The following is a 14,370-nucleotide window of genomic DNA, read 5'->3' on the forward strand; positions in this document are numbered from 1 at the left end:
TATCAGCAATCAGCAATTTGAAGTAAAGTGCCAACCTTGCAAGGATAAAATTCTTGATTTGTGACATCTTGCAGATGTTTCCATGGCAGATCTGAATCTTATTAGCATTTATTGAGATCTCTAGCCTGCCATTCCAGTCATGGGCATAAAGTAATAATAATTCATCATTTGTGAGAGGAATCAGCATCAGAAAGGTCTGCATATGAATTTCAGTCACATTGTACTTTCATAACAGAAGTAGAGTTCTAATGCAGTGCCATACAATTGTACCCGGCCATGCAGCAGTTAGTAAGTGCAAACGGTTCAATTCAATATTATTTTTGAGGTTTTAAAATCTGATTAACATTTTGGCAATAAAAATAAATTATTTTTGGAGGGTTTCAAGTTATTTTATGTGCTAGAGTTTGTTCTTATTTTTCTACAACAGTTGGGGTTTATTTCACAAACCAGAAATTTACATTTTCAGAGTTAAATATTGGTTGGCACATTCCATTTTCATTTCAAAATTCAGAAATAAAAGATCAGGGTTTGCCATTTAAATATTTAAGGGCATTACAGATTGTGCATAAGAAATTAATTTTCTGTACTTAGTGCAAAATAGTATATCAGACTGTTCTCTACACCCATTTGTGTTGTGACCCATTAAAATGTGTAACGGTGCCTCAACATAGCATTTTTTTGCAATGATATGTGACACGAACTTTCTTTCCTGTACATGGATACAAACGCCATGGCTCAGGTAGGTGGTATTAACCTTCTCAAGAACTTTGAGGTTTACGTTTAGCTGGTAGATTATATTTTGTAGGTAAATTTTAATTTTTAGCTTTTTAGCAATTCTTTTTATTTTTGTATTGGCTATGAAGTCCATGACTCAGGTAGCTGGCATCGACCCTGTGGGACTTCGGGATTACATTTCACTTGGTAGACTATACCTTGGGGGTAAACACCTAAGTTACCGGTTTGGATTTGGGTATGGGTTCAAGGTCTGGGTTTGCCGTATGGTGGATTTTTTATCCTTTGGGATCAGTACAGCTGGTAAAGACCACACACACACACACACACTCATAATTTGCAAAAACCAAAGTATTCATTATTCTAAATTCATTGATTTAATGTCAATTGTCAATACATAATTACAATCAATGATCTTCATATTGCTCTTAATCAAGAAGATCAAGGTCTACATTTGGTTCATATGTCATCTGTAGATTCTGGTGAAAACACTAAAACCTGAAAATTTTGAATTTTTCATATTTTCAATACTTAAAAAGGTCAAAATCTTTTTTATTAATTTTTTATAATAATGGATTTTGTTTTTTAATAATTGTAAAGGGCGAAAATCAAGAAAAAGAACTAGGAGGTGACCTGTCGAGGTTTACATCTGCTCTAATTCTGTTTCAAGGGTGGCAAAATGATTCTAATTGAATCAAGTGGAATAAACCAGTGGTGATTCTGTGTTTCCACAGGTGAATAAATAAATCCCAGGAGTATGCAGGGGTTAAAAAAACAAGCAAAGCATAGATAAAAAGCAACATGTCTGGAATGGAATGGAAACTGGAGTGATGCTGCTGCTGCTGCAGGAGTTGGCATTCAGCACAAGAAGTATGAACTAACATTTCCCCTCTCCCAAATTGCAAAACACTTTGGTGGCAATTCATCACACATATCTACTCTGTAATGTTTTCCTTTTCATTGTGGAAAAAAGTCATTGTTGTTGATGTTGGCAACAGCCCAGGGTGGGCACAAGATCAGCATAGCGGTGGATCTGTGGGTTCCCAAATGGACCCACAAAGAACTTGGGATGCCCAGGCTGCACCCTGGGCAAATCCAGTGTAATGTCCCCTTTTTGAAATAGGATTTAGTAATCGATAATAATAAATTAAAAATAAAAATAAAATATAATGTATCAAATATAAATTTAATTAAGTTTAATGAATGGTCAATGGGCATGAAATAAAGAGTTATGACTATTGGAGAATTAAGGGTATAAAAGGAGTGAATCAATCATCAACTTGGAAAGGAATGGAGGAAAATATAAGTGACTTGAGGAAATATAAAATAAATAATTATTTTCAAAAGATAACAATTAAGGATTAATAGTTGTGACTTTTTGAAAGGGTAGAAATAGTGAAAGGTGTGACTCCCTCCCAATTTTAAAATATAAAAAGGAGATCAAATCTTTTGGAGGGGCATCAATTCAGATCACAACAATTCATGCAGAAATTCAGAAGGCACTCAGCAATAAAGGAATCCAAGAGAGTTGGAAAATAATTTATTATTCTGGGAAGGCAGCAATAAAGGGTGATGATTCAATTCTTGTGAAAGGTTTCAATTCTTGTGAAAGGTGGTGACTCTATCGCCAACAAAATATAAAGGAGAAATTATTCCAAGGATTCAATCGTTTCTCTATCAATTCAGCATTCATTCAATCATCAGTCACCAATATACCAAATCAGCAATTACTAAATAATCACTCATGAATCCATCAAAGGAAATCATTCAATCATCCAACAATCAGCAATGGAGATTCAGCAAATTAGAAATTCATCATCAAATATCAATTCATTCAACTATATTTATAAATTCAGAAATCAATCAACAATCATTTTAGAATATCAAATTACTATCGTCTACAAGCAATATGATAATTCAATTCATTGATTCAAGGCAGAATTCCAGACATTCACTCAGCAGTACATACAATTTCAGAAATCCATTCAAGAATTATTCCCAAGAACACTCAAATATTACTTAACGAATTGATTGGTAATTCCATCAAGAAATATTATTTAGCAATAGTCTAGCAAATACATCAAGTCATCAATTTTGAATTCTAGTTAGTACTTGTGAATGGGACCGAGTCTGGGTGTGTGAGGTGGGCTAAGGTTTGGAAAGACATGGTCTTTTCCTACCCTTTGGTGAGCTAGGGATGAGGTCCTTGGTATTGTCACTGAACGGGGTCTGAGCTCATGGGGTGAGCTAGGGTTTGGAGGGACGAGGTCTTTTTTCTACATTTGACAAACTAGGGACGGGGCCCCTGGTTTTGTCATTGTTGAGTTAGGGACAGGGTCTTTTAGCTCAGCAGATTTGCAAGGTATTTAGGGGAATTCACAATTTTATCAACTTGGGTATTGTGCAAGGATGTATTGACTTGAATATATCTATATAGATTGCAATTCTTGATAAAACAATTATATCTTGAGTGAATTCTTTTATTTTAAAGAATATTCCCCAAAAGGGGACATTACACCCAAGGCCATCCTGGCCAGGTATTTGGACCAGAAACATACCTAGAAAAACACAGAACATCATTTTCTTTTTGTGGGCTTTCGGGGTATTGATCAGTGTTGTTCATGCAGAGCTTATTAAGGGTTTCAAATTTTCTGATTTTGAATCCATTGTTTCATTTGGGAAACAGCATGTGGAATTGTGCATTCTCTAATATTTTTCTTACATGTGCTTTAGTTTTCATTTGAGGTAGACTAGGATTTACTTCTGCTGTTAAAGTTTTTGCATTTACTTTCCTGCAAAACATGATATAAGGATCTTTTTGGTTGGTGCTCATCAGCTTTTAATGAGGATCCTTTTATATGTTGGAACCAAACCATTCTTTCTAGAGACAAACTCTAGTTACTGTCTTCTATCTTTCTTTCTACTGTTTAGACCTTGTGTGTTGGACTTAGTAATTATCCATCTCATGAGATTCATTTATGTGCCTTTCTAGTTTATAGAAATATGCTTGTGCTTGCTACTGTTTACTTTGTTGCCGCATATTTTCTTTAGTTGGTTTAACTTCCTTCTTGGTCTTTAGACTGTAGATTTCCCATGCTTATGGAAATCCTAGACAGCAGTCATGAAGTTCATTTGTGTTTGATTAGGGTAAGTATAACTCTGACTGCATGGGCGCAACATATCATTGCCATTGGTTCTGAGTATGCTTGGTTATGTTTAAGCCTAAGCTGAGTATGCATGGTTATGGTATGTGATAATTATTAGATGAACTCCAGGTAATGCCTATGCACAGAACACAGGCTAATTGGGAATAAAATACAGGAATTGTTGGGGTAAGGACTACAGAGCTTGAATTTATTAGAATAATATTAGCATATTTGCTTATCAGTTTAGTTAGTTTCTATTTTCATCTTCTGTTAATGATTGTTTCCGTAAGAAACATTGTCTTTGTAATCTCTTTAAATAGAGCTTTTGTATCTAATGTTAATCATACAATTACCATTACAGAATTGTGTAAAAGTTTTAGATCCTCATGTAAAATGTGCTCAGTCTTGAATTGGTTTATGAATTTGGTCGAGGACCTGGTATAAGGGTAAATTTGTATTTGAGTTGATTTCTATTTCAAATCATGTTTGTTTATGGCATCATATTTTTATTATTCCTTTTATTAGGAAATCTGAACCATGAAAATAGTCAAAATTGTTAGTTCCCAAGATTGTACATATTTTAATTACAGTTAAATGGAATTGCAGGCATATCATCCCTTATGTTCAGAAATATGGCAAGAATCCTGTGACTGGTGCACCTTTGGCCGTGAAGGACCTTATAAAACTCCAGTTCCATAAGAATTCTGAAGGTGAAAATATCATTATCAAGAAGTTTGGTTGTTTGATAGCTATGTTACCATCTTAATCAATGGAACGTGTGCCTTTTGGTTCAGATTCCTGGTTCGAGAGTCAATGATATACCCAGCTAGAAAGAAGTGAAATAGTACAATTGAATATGTGTGTTTACAATACTAAGTTATGATTGTATGCTTTGGAGAATTCAATTGATTGAACTTGTTTATCATTACTTTCTTTGATATTTACTTGTAATCTACTAATGTAGGATGTAAATTGAGTCTGATTCTAGGACGACCAATTCTCTCCAAAATGACGCTCTAAAAATTTTAGGTAACTGGAAAATCACATGCACACGCACAGACACGCACGCACACGCACACACGCGCACACACGTACACGCACACACGCACACGCACACGCACACGCACACGCACACGCACACACACGCACACGCACATGCACAATCACACGGGCACACAATCACACGCACACGCCCAATCACATGCACGCACGCACATGCACACACGCACAAACACACACGCACATGCACGCACACGCACACGCACACACACACATGTGCACACACACTCGCACACACACACACACGCATACACACACACACACGCACACACAAACAAAATGACACTCTAAAAATTTCTAGGTAACAAGAAAACCACACACGCACACATGCACGCGCACACACACGCGCGCACACACACACACGAAACGACACTCTTATAATTCTAGGTAACAAGAAGATCACACGCACACATTCACACACACACGCACATAGAGGAAAGTGACACACAAAAAAATAAAATGACACTAAAAATTTTAGGTAACAGGAAAATCACGCACACATGCACACAATCACGCGCACACGCAAATGCACATGCACAATCACACGCACAGACACACACGCACACACACGCACACACGCATGCGCGCACACACATACACCCATGCCCACGCACAGGCACGTGCACACGCACACACGCACATGCACACACGCACATGCACACACGCACATGCATGCATGCATGTGCACATGTGCACACGCACATGCGCACATGTGCACACGCACATGCGCACACACAAACAAAATGATGCTCTAAAAATTCTAGGTAACAAGAAAATCACACGCACATGCGTGCGTGCACACACACACACACATCACAAGTGCACGCGCGCACATGCACACACACACAAAATGACGCTCTAAAAATTCTAGGTAACAGGAAAATCACACGCACACGCGTGCACACACAGGAAAATCACATGCACGCACACACACACAAACAAAATGACGTTCACACGCGTACACACACTCACAGAGGAAAATCACATGCACACGCACACGCGCACACACACACGCACATGCACACACATACACACGCACAAACGTACACATAAAAATTTTAGGTAACAGGAAAATCACACGCACACACAAAAAGTGATGCTCGAAAAATTTTAGTAACAGGAAAATCACACACACACACAAGAATTTTAGGTAACAGGAAAATCATATGCACACGCACAACGCACACACATGCAGAGATTCACACATGTTTTGAATGAAATGGCAAATCTGGCTGCAAGGATATTCTGATTGGAATGATAAAAGGGACTCTGAAATTTGTTTTATTTGAAGACATTTCGATGCAAATTTCCTGCATCATCAAGGATTATTTATTTATGAACATGCAAGATTCCAGTAGAACACCTATGCCAACAGATAAGTTCTCTCAACACTGAATGGAACATTTAAGAATCATGAATAAAACATTCTTCACTGCAAAAATTGCTGTTATAAGTTCATAAGGTTTGATGCTACCATAAACTAGATTAACAATTTAACATGAACTTTCCCAACTTGTTCAGGTTTCCCTTTAGATGTTTAATATTGAAAAAGCTAGATGGATTATTTGAGTAACAGAATTTTACTTCTGTTTTTTACCATATTGGGCCATTTATTGCATGTATGCTTCTTAATTAATTGATATTTTATATTAAATTTTCACATAAATTTGAATTACCATTGTCTCTATCAAACTTTTGGTCATCTTTGTATCATAACTGACCAATCTAGGAAATCTGTCCACAAGAATCCTTTCTGGCTGTCATGCCCCCGCCATAACCTACCTTAAAAATAAAAACAAATGAGTAATCGATAGGGGAGATTTATCTAAGACCTCACAATATTCTGTTTCCTCCAAGCGATGGCGATAACGGCAGTAATGAGTTCAATTTCTGCAGCAGGCCATAAATATGGACAGATTGTCCCTTTTCTGCTATTGATAACGTTTTCCCAAGCAACCACAAACAATCGGTTAAGTAAAGAGAGTATGGTTAAGATGTGATGAAGGGAAAGTTAAGAACTGTTCCATAAGATTAAGCAACAAATAAAATATACAAGTGAACCATCATTAATCTACCCTAATCAGAGACGTGTGAAGGGTTTTAACGAATATTGTAATTGAAGTTAACAAAAGCTTTTGTATAGGCATGGGGCAGATGTGAGGAGACACAGCCTTGGAGAAGGTTGCACATAAGGAATGTCACGACCCTTCATTGCTATAGAAGGGGTATATTAAACTGATCCACATTGGCATGAAGGGAGGAGGATGGAAGGAGTAGATCATAATATATTACTGGCAATCATTGTTGTAACAGCAGATTGGTATGCTGTATCTCACTCATGAACTAAATACTTATTTACAGCAATATTATATTTGAATTTTATTAGGAATAAGGGGCAGATACATGGCCTATAATATAAGCTGTTTCATTTATTCTTATATATACATATAACAGAAATAATGCCAATAAGATTTATATTTGTTACTAATAGGGAATTTGGATTTATATGACAATCATTCTTAATTTCTAATTATTTACATATACATTCATAATTCATAAGAGATTAGCTTAATGACCTAATCCTTGATCATTCTCTATTGCCCCTCATGAGGATAGGTTGGTTTTGTTAGGGAAAGTCGGTATTAATATCTCACAAAGTAGGTGAGCCCCAAGAGGTGGTATGGATGGGTGTTTCTGAAACCCTTGGGCCTATTTGTGGAGAATGGTTTTCTAGCGCCCTAACATAATAATTCCCCATCCTTTGTTAGGGTTGATGATTAGGAACGAAGTAAGGATTGGGAGCTTAAATATTGTAATTATCAATTGTATTATTAATACTATTAATAATACAATTGATAATTACCATAGATGGAATACTCGTAGAGTACTTGGCGAGTTTTTCACAAAAACTCAGCGAGTCTCTGGAAAAAACTCGGCTGCATTAAAAAAAGGCCCAAACATGTTAAAAAATTATATAATTTTTTTTTCAAGTCACTCTCATTCTCTTTATTAGAATATATACATGAAATATAACATTTAAGTATAAGAGAAATTTCAATATATATTTCATGTATACATTTGCAGGATGTTTGAGAGTGGTTCAGATCTGGAGGAGTTATAATGCAAATTCTAGGTTTTAGAAGATCTTTTAAATTTTCAGTCAGTCAAATTTCAGTAACCAGTAGGCTTCTATCAACATAAGTCACATTTCAATATGTCTTTTTCCTTTCTTATACTTTAAGTTATATTTCATGTATATATTGGTAGAATGTTTGAGAGTGGTTTCAGATCTGTAGGAGTTATAATGCAAATTCTAGGTTTTAGAAGATCTTTTAAATTTTCTGACTTATTCAAATTTCAGTAACCAGGAGGCTTCTATCAGCGTAAGTCACATTTCAATATGTCTTTTTCCTTTCTTATACTGTAAGTTATATTTCATGTATATATTGGTAGGATGTTTGAGAGTGGTTTCAAATCTGTAGGAGTTATAATACAAATTCTAGGTTTTGGAAGGTCTTTTAATTTTCAGATAGTCAAATTTCAGTAATCAGTAGGCTCCTATCAGCATTCTCTCGCTCTCTCTACTTCACTCACTTTATCTGCCCCGAATTCTAGACCTATCTATCTTCCTATCACTCTTCCTCCATCTCCTCTCTCTACCACTCTCTATCTCACTCTCTCCTCTCTCCTCCAAGATCTAGACCTATCTCTCTACCTCTCTCTCTCACCCTCAGACCCTTGCAAGGGGTGCTACGCTCAACTTCATTTTGGCGAGGTGGAGGAGGCACATTGGACTCCTAGGACTAGACCCTCTAGTTCTATCTCTCCCTCATTTTTCACTAGAGCTAAGAAGAGGAAGATGTAAAATGTTTTGATGTAGTATTTACTTTTAGTTTTAGAAAAACAATTTGCTATTTCATTCTGTTTCAGTCTATCAGCCACCAACATTCCATAAGAGGATGCCATTTTGTACCCAATTTGCATTTAAATCAATCAAATATATCTAGACTCAGCTTGTTTCTTTTGTGTTCTCATTTATTGACTCATTGGATGCATCTCCTCACTAAATTTTGCAAAAAAAATGCATTTCTAATTAAATTTAAGCAATTTTTTAAGTTGTTTTTCCCGAGTTTTTTTTTCAGGCCTTGGCGAGTAGTTCAACTATGGTATCAACTATCCAGACTCAATCGATAAGTTCCAAGCAAGTTATCCTTGTTCTTGTATTTTATTCTTCATGTCATAGGCACAATCATCAGGAAATGCCTGTGGGTATGAGCATGGGGATTGGTGATGTGAATGTGGACCAGGATGCCAATTTTATAATAAACTGTGTACAGGTGTACTGGAAATTGCCCATATGCATGTACATCTGGGGTTCAAAACATATCAAAATGCAGTTGAACACTGAGTGCCCAGAGGTGTTGTAGCAAGGGTACAAGGAAATTAGCCTATTATAGTCACTGTCACCCTGGGCCAGTGATCCCAATATGCATGAACCAGATCTCCTCAGGGGCTTTTGTCAGGTCAGCTGCTCAAGCTGCTCAAGGATTTCAATGCCTAAAAAGTTAAATCTCATTCCTAGCCTAGATATCATTTCAGGCATGGGTTATGTGCCTTCTCTTATTTTTTTCTCCCAGCTTGAACTCCATTTTGTATGCTGCAATTGATATCACTGAAATCATATAATTTGCCAATAATACAGTTTCAGCAATCATTGTGTCTCTAGAGATAGACTGGCCTTGACACTTGGGAATCAGAAGGGCCAACCTTATCTCTAGGTTTTCTTCTTATTGAAAGGTCTTCTACTATCTGGAGCCCTACGACACTGCTTGAACTTGTGTCAAATGTGTGAGATGTGTAGGTCCAACTATTAGTGAAGTGCCCTGAATGGAGAAACCCCTCTATATAGTAGTGGGGAATGGAAGATTCAAAATAAATAAAGAAAAGTGACTGGATTGGGCCTGAGAGAATGTCAAGAAGTGCAGAATTCGTACATGTATACTTCGAAAAGAATCACCAGATCTATAATTTAATTTCACTATACATAAACGATACAGTGATAAAATGCAAAATGCAAAATGCCAAAGAGCTAAATTTAGTTTTACATATCATGGAACTGAAGAAAATAATAAAATATTAACTCAGGATTTTCAGGAGATGGAAGGGTTGCTCAGACAGTTTCTTGATGCGGGGAGATGTCTCTGTGCTTCCAATGCCCAATTTGTGTATTTGTCTCGGAAATGTATCCCAATTGGTTGGGGAAATGTCTTCCAGTGACTATTGGACTCATAGTAGATATAGCCATTTCTTATTATTTAGATCTAAGTTTCTGGTTCTGGTTCAGGTTCAAGGGTTCGGTTTGCGGTTTTGGCAAATTTTTTTTTGGGGGTTGGGTTTGTTTTGTTTTCGTCTGTACAAAAACATATAAAAATAAAAAATATATACAAGATTAATAAACTTCAAATATAATATTATATTTTATAATATAATAATAAAATTATAACTATTGGAGTCAATACCGTAATGACCCTTGTTTTTTCCTCTGTAAATATTATATACCATTTTTACATTCCTAAGCGTACAAACCTTATAAAAATTTGTATAAAATGTTTAATATATGTGTGTGATAAATTGAGTAAATAATAATAATTATTAAAACTATATTATTTTAATTTATATTTATACGATAGTAATTATGACCCTCACCTTTATAAAATAATATAATTAAAAATTATATTTATGATTAAAATTTGTTATTTTTATAAAAAATAAATCTAATATAAGCCTCTTAATTAAAATTCATCTATAAAACATAAAAAAACAAAAAAAAACAAACCTAAATTCTAAAATCTAACCTAAAACATAAAAGAGAAAACCATAATAAAGAAAGTATCATTGTAATTTTGTAAATATTGAAACGGACTAATTCTTCCCTATTGTGCCTCTCATCCTTGGTTGAGCCTGCAGATTCTACATCCCAAGCTTCACCTATCTTTGTCTGTTGATTCGCCCCTTAACGCTGGAGTATACTAATTTTTTTGTTTGTCTTCCTTTGGGTCGGCATGGGATTGTAAAGTATCAACAATTTACAGAAAAAAACAAGGGTTTGTTGCGGCAGAAGAAAATATGGCAGAAATTCGTGACCCGTTCGCCTGGGTTCGTACTAGGTGAACCCACAGTGAATTTGAAGAACCCTAGATGAATGTTGGACAAACTGGCACCAAATCCAGACCGGGACTTGGGGGGTCTAAGGGAGGGACCCAATAACGTAGATTTAGATGATTGGAGATCTTTGATGAACATAATTTTTGAGAAATTAAATATTTGATGTATTGGTTTAGTTGCAAAATTTCATCTTTTTTTTTAATATTATAATTTTGGATAGATTAAATATTTTATTTATTGGTTTAGTTGAAAATTTTCATCTTTTTTAAAACTATAAACTGAATTATAAGAACGGTTGTCTGCTAAAACAGTTTGGATTTTTTTATGGTATTTCCAAATTAAATATTAATAAATAAATTATATTGTAAGATGTATTTGCTATTTATTGGTCTAATGGTAGAGATAATTGGTAGTAAATTGTCTTACTTTCTATTTAATTGGACTAGGTTTAAATACTTGTCAGATAAGAGAAAGGTACATTTGATTGTGTAGCATCAGGGATATTTGGATGTGTGTTCCCCCATAATTTATAAATTAAGTGGATTATATATTATGTTTTTGACACTCTTATATTTAATCTGCGGAGTATTCAATAATCTGCATTTTTAAGCATCTTTCTTTGGTTATACATCCATATTTATCTTTAAGCTTCATTCTTCTCAAGCAGGTAAATATCATTGTCCTGTGTTGGATAAGGTGTTCACAGAGTTCACTCACATTGTTGCTGTGAAGACCACAGGAAATGTATTTTGCTATGAGGTATGATTGGTATAGACCACAACTGAAGGATAGTTAATTTTATATTTGTATCTTTGTTTATTCTAAGCTATGGGTTATGCTAAAATGTAGGTGAGAATGAAAAGTTCTGTAACTAAAGATGCCTTTTGATGGTGATGCTATTGAACTTGGGGAGATTATAATTAACCATTCATGTACTGCAGGCAGTCAAGGAGCTAAATATTAAACCAAAGAACTGGAGGGAACTGCTTACTGATGAACCTTTTACGAAGGATGACATAATTACAATTCAGGTGTTCTGTTTACAAAAAAAAATTCAGCTGTTCAAAGGAAATAACTTTATTATCTGTAAATTATGAGTTCCCTGGTATTTCTTTGTGGTCCTGTTTTTTGTTCAATTGAATTATAAGTGCTTTTGATCTTGATTTACATTCATTCCAACTTTCTTCTCCTATTCCGATCAAGAATGTAAGAGTGCTCCCAATCTATTCTTCTTATCATTGTGGTTTCTGTTTAATAATTCCTGTGAAATTCATTTGATGCAGAATCCAAATGCTCTTGATGTAAAGGTCCTTTCAGATTTTGATCATGTTAAAAAAGACTTGAAAGTTGATGATGAAGGTTTTGCACGTTTCTTTCATGTATCTCTACTTCGTGATTATGGTTTTAATTTGGGTCTCTGGTTGATACTTTTAAGGCAGATTTTGATCATTTTTAGGGGTGTGTGGATATACAATGATTAATTTCTTAGAGATTTGTCTTTTGTTGTTTCTTTATCATGTACTGATTTTTATTTGGTCTTATTATGAGACTGGTGTGCTCACCACATTTCTTGGATCATAACCTTTTCTTAATCATTGATTCTATCAAACCAGAACTAATGGGGACAAAGGATGATCCATTCCATGGTCTAAATGTGTCTGGAGACATGAAAAGCATGCTTAAAGAAATTGGAACTGAAAAAGCAAAGGAAATTGCAATGAATGGTGGAGGTGGTGGCAAAGCTCAAACTGAAATGGCAGCAGCACTTGCTGCTATACATAGTGCCAAAGCAGATACTACAAAGAAAGGAAAAGCAGACACCTCTGGTCAAACCAAAGGCACCCAGGCTTTCAGTATTGTAGATGCTGCATCTGCTTCAGTATATGGAAGAAGTGCTGCAGCTGCTAAAGCAGCACCAGCTGAAAAGACTGCTGCACGTGTGGCTGTTCACATGGCAGGTGAATGTGCGCCTGTCAATGGAAAGATGGTTAGTTTAGTATTAAGTGCTTAATATTTAATTTAGAAGATGTTTTTTATGACTGTTTATGGCATCACGTTCAATACCAAACAGTCCGTAACTTTTACAGGTCAAAAGCCGATTTACGTCTGGGGCAGCATCTCGATCATTTACATCAACAAATTATGATCCGGTTACCACAAATGAATTTGAGTATGTCAAAGTTGAAAAAAATCCCAAGAAGAAGGGCTATCTTCAACTTCACACTACACATGGAGATCTTAATTTAGAGTTACACTGTGATATAACACCTCGCACGTGTGAAAATTTCATTACACTCTGTGAACGTGGGTACTACAATGGAGTAGCCTTTCACCGAAATATTAGGTATGCCTATTAATTAGTTATTCGATTATATTTTCCTTTGATCCTTGTGCAGGTGGCTAGAGATCTCCATTGCTTTTGTTATTTTATCTTTACTTGAATTCTTTGTTATTGTAGAAATTTCATGATTCAGGGTGGTGATCCGACTGGGACTGGAAGAGGAGGAGAATCAATCTGGGGAAAACCTTTCAAAGATGAATTGAATTCCAAATTGCTTCATTCGGAGAGGGGCATTGTCAGTATGGCAAACAGTGGGCCTCATACAAATGGATCTCAGTTCTTCATTCTTTACAAATCTGCAAAGCATTTGAATTTTAAGCACACAGTATTTGGTCGAGTAGTGGGTGGGTTGAATACTCTCTCAGCAACAGATAAGGTTCCTGTGGATGATGATGATAGGCCTCTGGTAAGATAAGGAAGATCAATCATGTGAGGTTCCAGTAGATGTGCAATTACTCATTCTATGTTGATTAGGAAGATGTGCTTGATAATTTGTGGTTTTATATGGGTATATAATGCCTCATGATTGAAATAAGAAATCAGAGTTATTGAGTTTTTTTTATAAGGTTCCTTTTCATGATATTTTTGTGTTCAATGTTGAAACTGTTTTTGTGATTTTTTGACTGTCTTTTGTCCAGTCTGAGCTGTATTTTATATTTTTAAAGCAATCTGGCACTCAAAGGTCCTTAGCTTTTGGAGTTTATGTGGTTAATGTTGACTTTACATCATTTTGTGCAGAAAGTCATTTACTGTCTGATGAAGTTCGACAAGAGTAAAAAATTTGACATTAAATTCGCCTTATATAAATATGTTAAATTTAAAATAAAATATTATTATATTAAATATAATTAATTTGTTAAATTTTATCTATAAATAATTTAAAATATAAATTAAATATTTTAAGATATGCCAATTTAATTCATTAAA

General features: G+C 35.2%; 1 protein-coding gene across 2 annotated transcripts in view; it reads left to right on the forward strand.

Annotated features, from left to right (window-relative positions):
• Positions 1–14,370, forward strand: part of LOC131080012 (peptidyl-prolyl cis-trans isomerase CYP65) — a 69,565-nt gene that overhangs the window by 37,822 nt on the left and 17,373 nt on the right. For both annotated transcript variants that reach the window (XM_058018067.2, XM_058018068.2), the window contains 7 exons: positions 4,485–4,588; positions 11,770–11,861; positions 12,044–12,133; positions 12,386–12,461; positions 12,716–13,089; positions 13,190–13,446; positions 13,561–13,849. In XM_058018067.2, the coding sequence (XP_057874050.2) occupies positions 4,485–4,588; positions 11,770–11,861; positions 12,044–12,133; positions 12,386–12,461; positions 12,716–13,089; positions 13,190–13,446; positions 13,561–13,849 (1,282 nt within the window). The remainder of the gene's footprint in view (positions 1–4,484; positions 4,589–11,769; positions 11,862–12,043; positions 12,134–12,385; positions 12,462–12,715; positions 13,090–13,189; positions 13,447–13,560; positions 13,850–14,370) is intronic.

The sequence above is a fragment of the Cryptomeria japonica genome, chromosome 3, assembly GCF_030272615.1.
Source record: "Cryptomeria japonica chromosome 3, Sugi_1.0, whole genome shotgun sequence".
NCBI classification, from domain to species: domain Eukaryota; kingdom Viridiplantae; phylum Streptophyta; class Pinopsida; order Cupressales; family Cupressaceae; genus Cryptomeria; species Cryptomeria japonica.